Source organism: Coffea eugenioides, unplaced genomic scaffold (genome assembly GCF_003713205.1).
Source record: "Coffea eugenioides isolate CCC68of unplaced genomic scaffold, Ceug_1.0 ScVebR1_18;HRSCAF=85, whole genome shotgun sequence".
NCBI classification, from domain to species: Eukaryota; Viridiplantae; Streptophyta; class Magnoliopsida; order Gentianales; family Rubiaceae; genus Coffea; species Coffea eugenioides.
In genome coordinates, this window is record NW_020862338.1 from 702,555 (window position 1) to 719,353 (window position 16,799).

The 16,799-nt window shown below is 39.2% G+C and overlaps 1 protein-coding gene across 1 annotated transcript; it reads left to right on the forward strand.

Annotated features, from left to right (window-relative positions):
* The first annotated feature begins 1,703 nt into the window (after positions 1 to 1,703).
* Positions 1,704 to 8,698, forward strand: LOC113756011. The gene is made up of 6 exons (XM_027299837.1): positions 1,704 to 2,009; positions 2,340 to 2,452; positions 2,797 to 2,889; positions 2,980 to 3,038; positions 4,143 to 7,264; positions 7,379 to 8,698. Exons 1-6 carry the CDS (start codon positions 1,704 to 1,706, stop codon positions 8,696 to 8,698), a joined length of 5,013 nt encoding a protein of 1,670 aa, XP_027155638.1.
* The last annotated feature ends 8,101 nt before the right edge of the window (positions 8,699 to 16,799 follow it).

Below are 16,799 nucleotides of genomic sequence, written 5' to 3' on the forward strand. Positions count from 1 at the left end.
GATTTACAAGCTGTCAGCTCCTCGGGCGTGAGGGGTCGGAGGTCGGGCGCAGGGTCGTTCACCTCTGCTCGAATCAGCCCCGCCGACCGGAGCTGAGCATTGCTAAATTCCTTCACCGACAGCCAAGCATCCGAACTGACCAGGCGATCTAGCTCGGCCGCTGGAAGAGGTGAGGGAATGGGGTCGGATACCTGGGTCTCCTCCCTCCAGGTCAGGGGAGGAAAGCCCGTGTTCCTCACATAAAAAAATTGGGCTTTCCAGCCCTTGATGGAGGAAGGAGCGTGCGTGAACAGCTCGCAGGACAGCTCGCGGGTCGGGAGCTCTCCCCCGCTCCTGCGAGTAAAATAAAACCAGCCGTGAACTGGTCCGCTCACATTCATTTGGAAAAATGACCTAAATAAGTCCAAAGAATAGGGAATCTCGAGGACTCGGCACATGATGAAGAAGCCGAGAATCGATCTGATGGCGTTGGGAACGAGCTGGGTTACCCGAATTCCCCAAAAGGTCAGAATCTGGTAGAGGAACTGAGGGATGGGGAGACGGAGACCAGCCACGAGCTGATCTCTGTATATAGCCACAAACTCAGGAGGAGGTCGGCAGGCGTACTCCCCTGGTTGGGCAGCCCTCGCCTCGAACTGGGGGGGATGTCATACCTCCCCACCAGCTCGTCAACGTTCCCCTGATCCAAGAGAGGGGGGATGATCTCGACTTTCCCGAAGTCGATATCCGGCCCCCTAGAGGGTCCTGCCCGGGCACGAGATGGAGCTACCTCCAGGGGAATCCCTGGGTCGACAGCTCCAGCATCAGGCTGGGCAGGTTGACCGGGCTGGTCCATGCTTAAGGCTGGAGAGTGTATGGGGGAAGGAAAGTACTCAGACGAACTAGAGGAAGAAGGACTAGAAGAAGAAGAGATAATTTCTATGGGTGCAGGTCGAGCTATTCTACGCCTAGGTGCCGAGCTCGTAATATCTGAGTGTGTGGACGAGGAAGACATAAAAGGATAAAAGAGGACTTACTAGCGGATAGTGAGGAGAAGCTGATGGATGCTTAGAAGGAGGCGCTACTCTCAGATGAACTTACTAGGCGAGGAGCGAGCTGATAAATCTGGGTAAGGAGAGGAAATGAGGAAAGTAGTGTGAAAATGACGTCTGGTGGGGCCTATTTATAGGCCACCAGGGCGGGAAGACGAAGAGTCCCGAATTGAAATTTCGAATTTACTGTTAAGAAACCGCCACCTTGGGCGACGGTTGAGCTGACAACCGCTATTTCAGGGAGACGTGACCCATGAAGTGACAGTTACTGCAGTAGGCGTGGCAGTTACCAAGATGGGTGGTGTAACCGAGGGATCGTGGGTCCCACACCCCGCCGACCTGACGCTTCGTGTCCTGATCCAGACCCACATGGCTTCACAGTGGCTCTAGACTCAAGGGGGGCTAGTGTAGTGGGGCAAATTTCCCAGTAGCCACGTGTCAGCTCGGATGCTGTGATACGGCGGCTCGGGCGAAACAGCTCGGAATGGAGGGAGGTCAGCTCGGTCGTGGCCGCCGCCTCTCCTTCTCCATGAAGTGGGCCTGATGGGCTGCCGCCTCCGAATCTTTAGGGGTTGTCATACGAAACCCTAGAAGGACTCCGAACCCTAAGGGGACTCCGACTCCTACATGGAAACCACCACTTGGTCAAGCTTATAAATATGTCACTACCCGATGACTGAAGGTATGCCATTCACAGTACCCTCTACTGCTGTCTTACTCATAAACACGGCTGACTTGACCGTCGGAGTTATTCCGGGGACTGGAGTCCCTCTGGTATTTCCCTTCTCAGGTGAACCCGTGCAGATCGTTCTTTCCTTCGCATCTAGGTCCCCCCAGCTCGGATCGCTGCAGCTCAGCTCGGACTGCGTTCTTGGCGGTCGCATCACTCTGCGATCTAGAAGTATTATCATGCATCATCCACAAGCATACAAACTATCAATTAGAGCAGTAATTGGGATGAGAATATTTTGGGGACTTGTAATTGGGTTTTGGCAGTGGTGTTGCGGGCCCAACCAATCTCAAAGAGTATCGAGAAAAACTAGATTTCTTCAAGAAAAACCAATCTCAAAATATTATGACTCCCTTCCACAACCCTGCTCTTTCATACAAGCTTAGTTACTAACAAAGCAAATGCCTTTTGGCCTTGTATTGATTCTTAAAACTCATTAGGTCTGGAAAAAAATTTTTTTTTTTTTGCCCCTTCTCAGGGTATCTACTTTTATTTGTACAAACTAGGAGTGAACTCTTAGCAAACTCTATTATACGTGGTATTTTCTGACTTTTATCTTCAGTTTCAATTTTGGTTAGATGAATGATGGGAAAGTTAACACAATGACGAGGAACTGTCTTATCAATCCATTAGAGGTTCTTTTCTTCCATTTTCAGCTTTACGATAAGGTGAAGAGGCTTAGACGTTGTAGGTTTGAGAGAGGAATAACAAAGCTGGGACATCGGCTGAAAGGACAAGCCATATAACCACAATTACTTTTTGCAGAAATGAAGCTAGGGAGGGTAATATTTTTAAAGAAGTGATACTAAACCTTTATCTTCATCTGGATATATCTATATAGCAAGACCAATTTAGGGCCCCTCATTAGTCAAAGTGGCTGGGGGTTGAGTAAACTTCCATGAGGCTGTCCTCTAGAAACGTAGCATGAGAGAGTCTTTGGAAAGTAATCCGGGCTGTTGCTAGACTGATCATACCTCTCATTGCCAACATCATCTTTTCTTCCATTATCTAACATCACTTTACTTGGCTGCACAGGTTTGAAAAGCTTCAGGAAGATGCCTTGACTTATGCTTTCTTTATGAAAGCTTTAGACATGGTATCTGCAGCCAGTGCAGCTCAGACTACGTTGTAGTTCTGCTTGCAATTTGGTTAAGGTGACTTGTAGTTTTTGTGTCAACTCTGAAGCTGGTCGTTAATTTCTATTCTCTTCAACTGAAGCTGGTGGGTTCCTAATAGCTTCTCTATTTTGCTGGGGACTGCCAAGCAATTAGATTCATGTTAGTTCAATTTTTGCCATTACGGCGATATTGTTTTCTGTGAAATACAGTGAAATTGTAGAAGCTGTGCAAGATTTGTATCATAGAGTTTGTGAAATTAAATTTGGAAATAAGTTGTAATAGCAAGCACAGTGCTATTAACAATTCATGATTGCTATGATCTGTTGTAACTAGCTCTCTGCCAACACATTTTACCTCCAACACCTTTGTTTTTATTCACACTTGAATCTGTCATTAGTGCTTTTAATGTGTAAAATTTGCAATATTGGATTCGGTTATAGAACTTAAATAACGAGAATTCGGATAAATTAACTGTGAATATCGAAGTGATAGGTCCCCCGGAATCAATCCAGAGAAGAACTTAGTGCTTCAGGTTTACAACAAGAATAGGACGTGAGTTGGTTGCCTGAATATTGTGGAATCTGTTTAGAGTTCCCAATTGCAAGACCTAAAATTGAAATGTTAATGTTTAAGAATTTGCATGAGGTATAATTTAATATTATTTCTTGACTTTTATTCGGTTAATCTTCTTTCTGTAATGAAACAAAGGATAGAAAGAAGAAGGCGTGAAGTACAAATAGAGGAAAGCGTGATCAAGAGCAAAGTAGGATGAAGAAGTCGCGAGTTAAGCAGAACGGACATCAGCATTGCATCAGGAGGACAAAGGCGTGGAAGCAAGGAAAGGGAAGGCGCGAGGGACGCGAGAGGCGTGGACTGGAAAACACGTTTTCTCTGGGTTCATGCCATTCTTGCTGTGTTTGCACCAGACACTCCAGAAGATTCCTCCTCACGTGCATTACCCTTCATTAGCAAGTGGGAAGAGTTAGTTAGATTAGCTTTCTATAAAAAAGGGAAATTATGTAATTGTTGGTATCGGATTTCATTTGAATTTTGTAACCAAAAGGAGAATATCCTTGTTTCTTCCCCAAGTTCTTCCTGCATTCTTTTTCCCCTTCTACCCCTTTCCCGCCATTTTCCCATTTCTGTATCTATTGAAGTTTCTTCAATAAAAGTGCAATTGATTTACGAATTCAACTTAGCTTGTGTTCAAATCTTACTTTTAGATTAATTCCAATTATTTCCAGTTCCTGCATCATTTTCCAGTTCTGTACCACAACAGTGGTATCAGAGCTCGATCACGAGCCATAGGGATGACAAAAAATCAGGATGAAGCGTTGAGGAGAGACGTGGTGGAGCTAGGAAGTGTGGTCAGGACTTTTTCCAACAAAAATGATGGAATGGAACAGGCCATCAGGACAATGGAATTCAGACAGGATGCTACTGAAAAGCTGCTCAAAGGATTGGATCAAAAGTATGAAGGGATGATGAATATGATGGCTCAATTAATGGCCAAAGTTAGCGATCGAGGAAAGGAGCTGGAAGGAAGTAGCAGCTCAAAGGGAGAGGATAGGCCAAACGAGTCCAGGATAGATTTACAGAAGGAAACAGTCAGTAAAAGAGATAACAGAATTAGTGGAAGACTGCCTAAAATGGATTTGCCAATTTTCGAGGGGATTAACCCCAGAGAGTGGATCAGGAAGGCTGATAAATATTTCAAAATATATGAGATAGAGGAGAACATGAAAGCTGAGGTAGCTGAACTCTATTTCAGGGACAGAGCTGATATCTGGTTCCATGGGAGAGAGACCATTTCCTGGACAGAGTTGTCTACTGCTATGAGTATCAGATTTGGAGAGGGGAGTCCAGAGGAGGCCATTGAAGAATTCAACAAGTTGGTGCAGACTGGATCCGTGGCTGACTACCTTGAAAAATTTGAAATGCTGAAAGCCCTGGTAATGCCATCCTTACCTCACTTATCTGATTCATATTACAAAGCATGCTTCATGAGTGGTCTAAAAGTGGAGATAGTTAATATGGTTAAAATGTCTAAACCTGAAACCTTAGCTGTTGCTATTGAATTAGCAAAACTCCAAGAGAAAAACCTTAAAGCTATTCAGAGAATGCAGAAACCTGCCACTACCAACTTCAGCAACCATAGACCTCCCACTAAAATAACCCCAGCCCTCAGATGGAACCAAAACCACCCAAAACACCCCAACCAGAACCAAGACCAGAAAACATCCAACCAGAACCAATTCAAAAGAATATCACCTACAGAATTTAACCTGAGAAGGGAGAAGGGGCTATGTTATAAATGTGCTGAACCCTATACCATGGGCCATGTATGCAAACAATCACATGTGCATTTCCTATTAGCTGAGGAGACTGAGACTAGGGAAGAGGCCAGAGAGCCAGAAGAGGAAGTTTACTGTGATTGCATTAATGGGGAACTGACAGATGAACACATAGAAGTATCTGTTCATGCTTTGGCTGGGGGAACAAGTCATAGGACTATGAAATTAAAGGGTCTGGTTAAAGGGAGACTGGTCACTGCATTAGTAGATAGTGGAAGTACCCACTGTTTTTTGGATGAGCAACTGGCCAGGGATCTTAAACTGGGCACTCAGGGACCAAACCTGGTTGTCAATGCAGCTAATGGAGAGAAGGTGGATTCTAAGGGACTGGATAAGCCCTTGCAGTGGGAAATGCAGGGACACCAGTTCCAACAGGCCTTCAACACATTAAGGTTGGGGGGTTGTGACATGATCCTTGGGGTAGATTGGTTGGCCAAACATAGTCCTATAGAGTTCAATTTCAGAGAACTCAGCATGAAAATCCACCAGGGGAGTCAGGAAGTGGAGCTAAAAGGGGAGGGTGTCATCACCAAACTGAAAGGGCTCAATGGAGGAAGGTTGGCAAAATGGTTGAGGAAACAGTCATATGGGGTGGTGGCTCAGCTGGTGGCAGTAGAAGAGGAGGGAAGTGCAACACAGCTGCCTGCTGAGATCAGACAGATACTAGAGCAATACAAGGATGTCTTTGAGGAACCCAAGGGAATGCCTCCAGTCAGGGGCCATGAACACCATATTGACCTTAAGGAAGGAGCCAAGCCTTTTCAAGTAAGACATTACAGGTGCCCCTACATCCAAAAAATAGAAATCGAGAGACTGGTAAGGGAGATGCTGGAACTAGGCATCATACAGCCTAGCAGTAGCCCCTTTGCCTCACCAGTACTACTAGTTAAGAAGAAAGATGGGACATGGAGGTTCTGTGTCGATTACCGACAACTAAATGAGCTTACAATAAAAAACAAGTTTCCTATGCCTCTGATTGAAGAGTTGATAGACGAATTGCATGGAGCCAAGTTTTTTACCAAAATTGACCTGAGGGCAGGTTACTTTCAAATCAGAGTCAAAGAGGAGGATATTTCAAAAACAGCTTTCAGAACTCACCAAGGGCTCTATGAGTTCAAGGTTATGCCATTTGGCTTAACCAATGCCCCAGCAACGTTTCAAAGCTTGATGAACCAGGTCTTCCAAGATCAGATGAGGAAGCATGTGCTGGTGTTTTTTGATGATATCCTGGTCTACAGCTCAACATTAGAGGAGCATGTGAAACATGTAGAGGAGGTGATGAGTATCTTAAGACAGCACCAGTTATATGCTAAAATGAGCAAATGCTCATTTGCTCAACTGCAGGTAGAGTACCTGGGGCATATAATAACAGCAGAAGGAGTTCAGGCTGATCCCAGAAAGATAGAATGCATGGAGAAATGGCCCCACCCAACCAATATCAAACAGCTGAGGGGATTTCTGGGATTGACAGGATATTACAGAAGATTTGTTAGAGGCTATGGTGCCATAGCAAGACCACTGACTGATTTGTTGAAGAAGGACAACTTTCACTGGAATGAAGACTCAGAACAGGCTTTCCAAACACTAAAGAAGGCCATGTGTACCACCCCTGTTTTGGCAGTGCCAGATTTCACTCAACCATTCATAATTGAGACAGATGCTTGCTACTCTGGCATAGGGGCTGTACTCATGCAAAACAAGAGACCAATTTCCTACCTCAGTCAAGCTCTGGGGCAAAAGAACATGGGACTATCCATCTATGAGAAAGAATTGCTAGCATTGGTAACAGCAGTAACCAAATGGAGGCACTACCTAGAGGGGCATCATTTCATCATACACACTGATAATCAGAGCTTAAAGTACTTATTGGATCAGAGGATCACTACCCCTCTCCAGCAGAAATGGCTCACTAAACTGCTAGGATTGAGCTACAAAATCCACTACAAGAAGGGAAGGGATAACCTGGCTGCAGATGCACTATCCAGACAAGGCAGAGAAGAAGGGGGAGAGTGCACTGCCATTTCCTGTGCAGTACCTGAGTAGATCAAAGAAGTAACGGAGAGCTATAAGGGTGACGAGTGGGCTCAGAGGACCATATCCTTGGTGCTTCTGACTCCTTCACAAGCTCCAGATTACTCCTACCAGGATGGTATCCTCAGATACAAGAAGAGACTAGCCATAGGAGGACAAGGTGACACCAGGAATAAACTCATTACTGCACTACATGACTCCCAACTGGGAGGTCATTCAGGCATCCAAGCTAGCTACCTGAGGGCCAAGCAGCTATTTTACTGGCCAGGGATGTACAGGGAAATCAAGAAGGCAGTTCTAGAGTGTGACACCTGCAGAAGGTGCAAGGATGAACATGTAGCCTACCCAGGATTACTACAGCCATTCCCTATTCCTCAATACTCCTGGAGCCATGTTACCATGGACTTTATTGAAGGGCTACCACAGTCTGAAGAAAAAGATACCATAATGGTTGTAGTTGACAGATTCACCAAATACTCTCATTTCATCAGCTTGGCACATCCTTTTGATGCCCCTAAGGTGGCCAGACTTTTTATTGACCAGGTCAGTAAACTTCATGGAATACCTCAAAGCATGCTTTCAGACAGGGATAAGATATTTGTAAGCCAATTTTGGGGGGAATTGTTCAGTATGATGGGGGCCAAACTAAATTACAGCACAGCTTACCACCCTCAGACTGATGGCCAGACTGAGAGGGTAAACCAGGTGCTCGAAATGTACCTCAGGTGCCTAACTCATGTAGAGCCTAAGAGATGGAATCAGTGGTTGTCCTTGGCAGAATGGTGGTACAACACCTCGCACCACACAGCCATTCAAATGACTCCGTTTGAAGCATTATATGGATTCTCACCTCCACAACTGGCTCTAGGACCCTACCTACAGTCCAGGATAGATACAGTAGGAGAATACCTCAGGGAAAGGCAGCAGTTGGATATCATGTTGAAACAGAACCTGAAACAGGCTCAGGAAAGGATGAAGAAGTATGCTAATGAAAGAAGGAGTGAGAGGGAGTTCAGTGTGGGAGATTGGGTATACCTACGGCTACAACCTTATAGACAAAGTTCAGTGGCTCTGAGGGGAAACACTAAGCTGTCAGCAAGGTATTTTGGCCCATATCAGGTAGAGAAAAGGATTGGGGGGGTAGCATACAGGTTGAGTTTGCCAAAATCCTCCAGAGTTCACCCTGTCTTTCATGTATCTTTGCTCAAAAGGAAGGTGGGAAACAGAGTCACTCCTATCCTCCAGTTGCCAGAGATAAATGAGAAGGGGCACTGGAGAGTGGAACCAGAGGCAGTTTTGAGCAGAAGGATGGTAAAAAAGAAGAATGCTGCAGTAACTCAGTGGCTGATCCACTGGTGGGGAACAGACCCTGCAGAAGCCACCTGGGAGGATGCTGAGGAGATCAAGGCGCAGTTTCCTACGTTTCAATCTTGAGGACAAGATTTGCAGTTAAGGGGGAGGTATTGTAACGAAACAAAGGATAGAAAGAAGAAGGCGTGAAGTACAAATAGAGGAAAGCGTGATCAAGAGCAAAGTAGGATGAAGAAGTCGCGAGTTAAGCAGAACGGACATCAGCATTGCATCAGGAGGACAAAGGCGTGGAAGCAAGGAAAGGGAAGGCGCGAGGGACGCGAGAGGCGTGGACTGGAAAACACGTTTTCTCTGGGTTCATGCCATTCTTGCTGTGTTTGCACCAGACACTCCAGAAGATTCCTCCTCACGTGCATTACCCTTCATTAGCAAGTGGGAAGAGTTAGTTAGATTAGCTTTCTATAAAAAAGGGAAATTATGTAATTGTTGGTATCGGATTTCATTTGAATTTTGTAACCAAAAGGAGAATATCCTTGTTTCTTCCCCAAGTTCTTCCTGCATTCTTTTTCCCCTTCTACCCCTTTCCCGCCATTTTCCCATTTCTGTATCTATTGAAGTTTCTTCAATAAAAGTGCAATTGATTTACGAATTCAACTTAGCTTGTGTTCAAATCTTACTTTTAGATTAATTCCAATTATTTCCAGTTCCTGCATCATTTTCCAGTTCTGTACCACAACACTTTCTTTACATGAGAGCTTCTCTCTCTAAGTAGAGTTTTTCTCTGTTTACAGTAAGGAGTTGATTTTTTAAAATTTTTGCAAAATCTCCAAACGTTCTCTTCGCAAGAGATTTCAAACACCTGCTTGCACCCAAATCCCAAAAGCCTCAATTTATCAAAAATTTCCACTTTGACTAAGAATATTGCAAGAGTAGCATCATGACAGAAGTCAAATACTAGGACTATTCTGCAATGCGGTATCCAAAACCATGCACACCTACACTATTCCAAATACCAGCCAATGAGATTCTTGACAGCATCACGTAACCAATGTAGTTACTGGCTTATTTTTAGAATTAGTCAACCAGAAGAAAAAACCAAACACAAATGAGGAAGCAGCCAAACGATTCTGCGGAAGCGGAGGCGCCAAACAATCACTAAACTTATATGAGGAATTTTACAAATTTTGTGCTTCCTAATTATTTCTGGATGTAATGGCATTGGTTTACATATATTAAAAAAAAAGAGTAAGAAAATGCATAAATAACCGAAACAAGAAGGCATCATGAGCCTCGTAAAATTACTTTTGATTCATATTACAATTGAAAACTTTCTTTTTTCAAATGTGTCTATGCCTAAGAAAACCAAAATTAACATTGATTATATGTTGCAAGTGCTAGGCATTTAGCATGTAATATTTGAATGGCATTGGTTTACATATATTAAAAAAAAAAGAGTAAGAAAATGCATAAATAACCGAAACAAGAAGGCATCATGAGCCTCGTAAAATTACTTTTGATTCATATTACAATTGAAAACTTTCTTTTTTCAAATGTGTCTATGCCTAAGAAAACCAAAATTAACATTGATTATATGTTGCAAGTGCTAGGCATTTAGCATGTAATATTTGCTAAAGTAGCCCCAAACTACTCTATGACTGAATACATTGACTTTTTCAGTTAATATAATATACTGGTATTCCACGTCTGAGCTTTGAACTAATTGTATGCAAAGTCCATGAGAAGGTATTGTGAAAAGTATGAATGAATTGTGGGGTAATTATTAAATTACTCTCCTTCGCTTTGGAACTTTTTTCTCTTCCAATCAAAATCTCTTTCACCTCTCTTACAGGAGAGAGACCAAATTTGGTCTTTCCCCATGAGAGGGAGCTTCCTCTCTAGTTTTTAATTTCTCTTGTTTGAATAAATTTTCTTCTAGGGTTTCCTAATGAGAGTTTCTTCTCTCCTAAATTGTTTTAGTGGAAGTTTTATTGTCTTCTAAAATTTTCCTTGTGAGAGTTATTTTAGTTTTGTCTTTTTTATATGAAATTTGAGATCTTGTAGATCTGGGATCTAGTTTTTTGAATCTGCAATTTTTTTTTCATTATTATCATATTTAAATTTCTCTTTAGACTTAAACCTGCTTAAGTTAGAGTCAAAAGACATACACAGATGTTTGGGCTACTATGACTCATTCGGATGAAAGATATATAGGAGCCTCAATGTTATTTTTATTTATATTGATTTTTTAGATCTGTTGTATCTATTAATTTCAAATTTATATGTATATGTGTCATGTTTGTTTGATTTATATTTTGCCATTAATACAGATTTATTGAATGAAATGATATTTTTCTATTAAAAAAATACCAACAGGTGGTCAAATAAAAAATATAGCCAATTGTACGTATAATCTATTAAAAGGTGTTGCAAAATTAATTGATTTTTGGCCAATACAGTGTGCACTGAATTGAATATGTAGTCGTTTAAAGGGTTAGATAGTTGCTCAATTTGTAGATAATTCTATGCATAAACAAGGAGTACGGAGTCAATTAGTTTTTAATTTCAAAATAATGTAGCAAATTATATATTTAACCAATAGAAAGGACTAAGGAGTTAATTATTTTCTTATTACCAAAATCTGTTAGACATTGTATGTCTAATCAATAAATAGCATGGGAAAAAAAAATCTATCCTTCAAATGAGAGAGAATGCAGAGTGATAAGAGTTTATTTTACGTATTTTTTGTGTGTTTTATTAGTTAATTTTGGTTTGATTATTTAGTTTAATAACTAAAATAACTAAGGTTTTGGTAAAAAAACTACATTTTATGTTAAAATGGCTAAACATTGCATTTTATGGATTTTTATGGTAAAAACTTCATATTTTGTAGGTTTAATGATTCAATCATCAAATGAAGTGCATTGAGAAGATATTTGAATGATTGAAGATGGATTAAAGTGGTGAAAATAAAATATGAAGTGTAAAAAGGAAAAATGCAATTTGAATCAAGAAAAGTCAGGTTTGACAACTCTGACACGTTTTGGTATTTTGACTATATCTGGAGCTACACTGATCGGATCAAGGTGATCTTGGTACCATTTTGAAGCTAAGAGATATATCTACATTTGGTATGAAGACATCAAAGTCCAATTCATCCGTTTTCATAGTCCAAAAGTTGAAATACCGAAATTCAACTCAGCTGTCCAAAGTGGAAAACAGAGCTCTGACCAGTGTTTAGTATTTCGATCATATCTCAGGTTACAAAGCTCAGATTTGGATGATTCTTGAAGCATTGGAAAGCTAACTCAAAGGGCTACAACTTTGGTGTTTTACAAAAAAGCCAGTTCAGCCTTTATGATAGAGAAAATCGCAGCTGAAGTAAGGACAAAGTGAATACGCGAGTACACAAAACGTGACTTGTAACCGCGTTTTGTGTAGGCGCGTTTTCCGGCCGCAATTCTGCAATTTTGCTCAGTCAATTCTCTTGTGCTCTGACTACTTTCCAGCTACAATCTGCAAGAGAATTCGGTGCACATGCTTTAGAAGACAAAAGGGCAAGAAAGTTGGCATATTTTCAAGTCAAAAACAATGGCTATTGACTATCTTAACAATTTCAGATTTGGAAATCAAATGCAGCAAATTTGGACCAATGAAAAAGGAGCTTTTGCAGCAGTTTATATAGGGAGCAACCAGGACATTGAGAAAGCATACGGGAGAAGCTTGAAGAGTGCAGAAATGTAGTTCTTCCATTTCCTTAGTGTAGGATAGTGTAGTAATTGTAGTTCATCCATTCTTGTATAATGGCTAGATTAGGATGAAAATGGAGATGAAGAAAGAGAAGTTGAAGCTCAAGTGACATGGGTTATCTCTTCTCCAACTCTTTATCTTTTGTATTGGATTCTTAAATATAGTTAATATGCAAGTTCTGGATTTTGTGTTTAATATGTGTCTTTAAAGTTTATGCCTAGAGTTATGGTTGAACTTGCTATATTTTGTTAATGATGTTTATTTGGTTATTTGGTCATATTATTTTGAGCAAGTTATTTATTACTTTTGGTTATCTAATCATGATTAATTGGCCATTAATTATGATAATCTTAAGGTGTTAAGTTTGCAATGAAAATTGGAATTTAACACTAGTTCAAAGAAGTGATAAGCCTAGGGAGTACACTCACGAAAGTAGAGGTGCACCTATGTGGCTTAAGTGACTTGTTTCATGTAATTTCATAAAAGAAATGAACTTGTAATTAATTTCATAACCACGAGAGTAGGTATGGCTTAATTACAAGTATAGTTGATTCACTACGAAAGTAGGTTTCACATACATTAGGAAATTATGCCATAACTAACCAAGATAATAGCATTCACTTAACCGATAATCTCATTTGCAAGAGTAGTAAGGAATTCCATATCTCTAGGAGCTTTCTAGTGTTATTTTCTTAAATTTTATATTTGTGGTAGTCTAAATAATAAAGGAGTTTGAAAACATCGGTAATTGCATTCTTCCCTGTGGGATCGACCCGATATATACCCTAAACTACTAGTTGATCTGTATACTTGCAGTGAACGGGTGTAATTCGGTATTTTTTTAGCTTGCACGTATGTAAAATACCCGTCAAGTTTTTGGCGCCGTTGCCGGGGAAGATTTGGCAATATCGGTGTGAAGAGCAACTTTATTAATTTAGACAATTTTTCTTATTTTTGTTGTTTTTGTTGTATCTTGTGTGTTTTATGTCATTTTTTTGAGTCAATTTTTATTATTATTATTATTTTTTTTCTGTTTTAGTTTGTGTCTTGGAATCTATCCTTCTTAACTGATCTTACTTTTGAGATTGTTTAAAAGTAATTTTAGATAATGAGGAGGGTAGGTGAATTGGGAGGACAAAGCTTGAGAAATGAAAGATTGGCAATGGATGGTTACCAAGTGCAAAACTCCTTCAACAGAGGTAACCAAGAAATTACTGAAGGTATGTCTTTTGAAGATGGTTTGAAGTGCTTAAAGGCAAAATTTGATGTTATGATGGACACAATTATGCATGAAATTGAGCAAGGGAGGAATGTTAATGATTTTAATTCTTATCATGTGATTTGTGACTTGTGTGGAGATTATCATGCTACTAATACATGTATGCAAGCACAAAATGTGGATTATTATGATGAATTAGAGCATTACAATCCTTGTTTTGATCGATATAGTGCTAATGCTTATGGTTGGGATAATCATGGTACTTATAGTGATTCTTCATATTTTTATAATTACCAACCTGAATGTGTCCAATATGAATCAAAACCATCTTGGGAGTTAGCTATAGAAAAATTAGCTAATGTGACTTCCGACCGTTTTGATAGGATTGAAAAAAGAATAGATGAATTAACTTCTCACTTTGGCAGAATAAATGAGCAATTGAGTGTATTGTGTGAAGTTATTTCTTCTAATAATTTGCAAAATGATCCTAGCATGAATGGTGGAAATGTTGTATGTGAAAATGGATTGCATTTGGATGAAAATGATGAATCTCAATTATATTTCAATGAGCAAATATCCATTTCACATGATAATACCTTTGAAACTAACTTTGAGCCTCAAGAGGTGAGTTTTAATGACTCATTTTTCACCCCTCTTGAGGAGTGCAGTGAAAGTATATGTTTTAAAGGTATTGCTGTCCAAGATACTCTCATGACATTTTCTTTGGTGAATTCTCAAGTGGTGCATATTCAAGGTAATATTTATGAAACACTTGGGATAGGTAAGTCAATTCCATTTCTCACATCATTAGATCATGTGACTTTTGCGATAAAGCCACCATTTAATGATCCACCACGACCAAAAATGGTGGATTATTCGTTAACTAAGCCTCCTTGAAAAATGAGGTGAAATAGTCAAGCTATTGACTTTAAAGAAGCGCTTATTGGGAGGCAACCCAATGTTTGTTTAAGTTTATGTTATTTTGGGGTGATTTTATGTTTAAAGTATATGTTTGAGTTATTTTGTTATTTTTCATTTGTAGGTATTGGAAATGGAAGCAAAAGTGACCAAATGAGGTGAAAAAAGCGAAATTTGATCAAGGAACTCAACCCCTCAATTTTGAGTAATTGTTGTTTTTGATTTGTTAGAAGGGGTTAAAATGCATATTTTGATCATTTTACATGTGCATGCATTGAGAATTTTAGCAAACAAATGATCTATGATGCATTTTGAGTGATTGGGGTACAAATGGTAATTTTTCAAAGTTGGCTTTCTGCAAAAATTTCGCAGAAGAAAACGCATTTGGGCTGAAAACGCGCTTTAGAATCGCGTTTTCCATAATCGCGTTTTCGATTCTGCGCCTATACTGAAGAAAACGCGCCTTCAAAACGCGACAGGAAGTCGCGTTTTCTACCAAGTCGCGTTTTCCAGCCTGATCAAAAATTGAAAACGCGACTTCAAATACGCGACTCTAAGTCGCGTTTTTAAGCATAGTCGCGTTTTCGATCCTGCAAGATATGTGAAGAAACGCGACTTCATAAAACGCGGCTTGGTGGCGCGTTTTGATGAGTCGCGTTTTCGGAGAAAAAAAAAAATGCAGATTCCTTGATTCTCTTTTTTCTTCTTTTCCTGTACCTTGAGTTGCTTATTGTATATTGTATATAGGTACATCACCAAAACAAAGGTTTGAAATTACGGATCGCCGTTTTGTTTTATTAAGCCTTTGTTATCACTTTTGTTTCTTATTTTTCATTTTTAGGATTACATCACTAATGGTTATCCAATGAAACTCATGAAGCGTTGGAGATACACGGACAATGGATTTTGAAGCTTCATATTCAATCGCAACAATAGGGGAGTATTACTTTTTTTATCTTGATTTTCCTTCTTACACATTGAGGACAATGTGTATGTTAAGTGTGGGGGGAGAATTGAGATTATATACATTGTATGTGATTGAATTATTAGTTGCAAATATTGGACTTGTGTTAAAATTCAAAATTTTTCTAAAATCTTGTCCAAAATTGCAAACTTGCCCCAAAAAGTTTCATATTTTTTCGATTTTATCCAAGGGGTAACAAGTTCCATACCATTAGTAGTTCAAATTTCTCCTACATTTGAGATAAATATATGTGATTTGGAAACTTCTTTTCTCATTTAACTTGGAAATGACTATTATGTGATTATAATTTTTGCATTTGTAGGAAAATATATCTTGTGAAGTGGAGAAAATTATGCCTATATTTTTTTGCATATTTGATGAAATTTCTTCTCTTTATTGGATTTTATAAGTTAAGTGATAAATATGGTCAATAAGTGCAATACTCTTCTCATGATTATTTTTTTAGAAAATTATTATTCCCTTTGCTATTAAAAAAAAAAAGAAAAAAAAATGATGAAAAAAGAAAAAAATGAAGAAAAAGAGAAAAACAAAAAACAAAAGAAAAAAAGAAAATAAATAAAATTCTTCTACTCCAATGATTCTTGTACTTAGTAACCGGGAGTCTTCATCTACAAATGTCGACTTTCGCGTAAAACGGTACTTGAATTAAGAGTATGCAAAGCAACTTGAGTATGTGAAGTGTTGAGTAACCGGTGATCTTCATCTAAAAATGTCGATCCTCGCGTCAAAAGGCATTCTCACGTCTTAAGTAATATTTAGATATGTAATATATCTTTTTAAACAGAATTAAAAGATGATCATGAGTTTAGGAAGCATTATTATTGATCATATGAGTTGCTTGCTTGTGAAATCAGGTAAGGATGAAAAATCGATTTGAATTTGTTATAATGATGGTATAATTGGCTCTCCTTTACTTGATATTATGAGTACTTGAACTTAATTGAATAATTGCATAATGGTTATTTACTCTGTTTTGAGGAAATGAAGTTGAAATGCTACATATATTTATTTTCAAATTTTGGATCATTGTTGGTTTGTATTTTTATTGCTTGAGGACAAGCAATGGTTCAAGTGTGGGGGTATTTGATAAGAGTTTATTTTACGTATTTTTTTGTGTGTTTTATTAGTTAATTTTGGTTTGATTATTTAGTTTAATAACTAAAATAACTAAGGTTTTGGTAAAAAAACTACATTTTATGTTAAAATGGCTAAACATTGCATTTTATGGATTTTTATGGTAAAAACTTCATATTTTGTAGGTTTAATGATTCAATCATCAAATGAAGTGCATTGAGAAGATATTTGAATGATTGAAGATGGATTAAAGTGGTGAAAATAAAATATGAAGTGTAAAA

What these genes read in the sequence shown, in the direction of transcription:
- LOC113756011 (XM_027299837.1), top strand. Translation starts at nt 1,704, where the DNA reads ATGACTGAAGGTATGCCATTCACAGTACCCTCTACTGCTGTCTTACTC. An exon ending in TGAGAATATTTTGGGGACTT is followed by an intron (nt 2,010 to 2,339) that starts GTAATTGGGTTT and finishes AATTTTGGTTAG; the next exon opens with ATGAATGATGGGAAAGTTAA. An exon ending in TGCCAAGCAATTAGATTCAT is followed by an intron (nt 3,039 to 4,142) that starts GTTAGTTCAATT and finishes ATCATTTTCCAG; the next exon opens with TTCTGTACCACAACAGTGGT.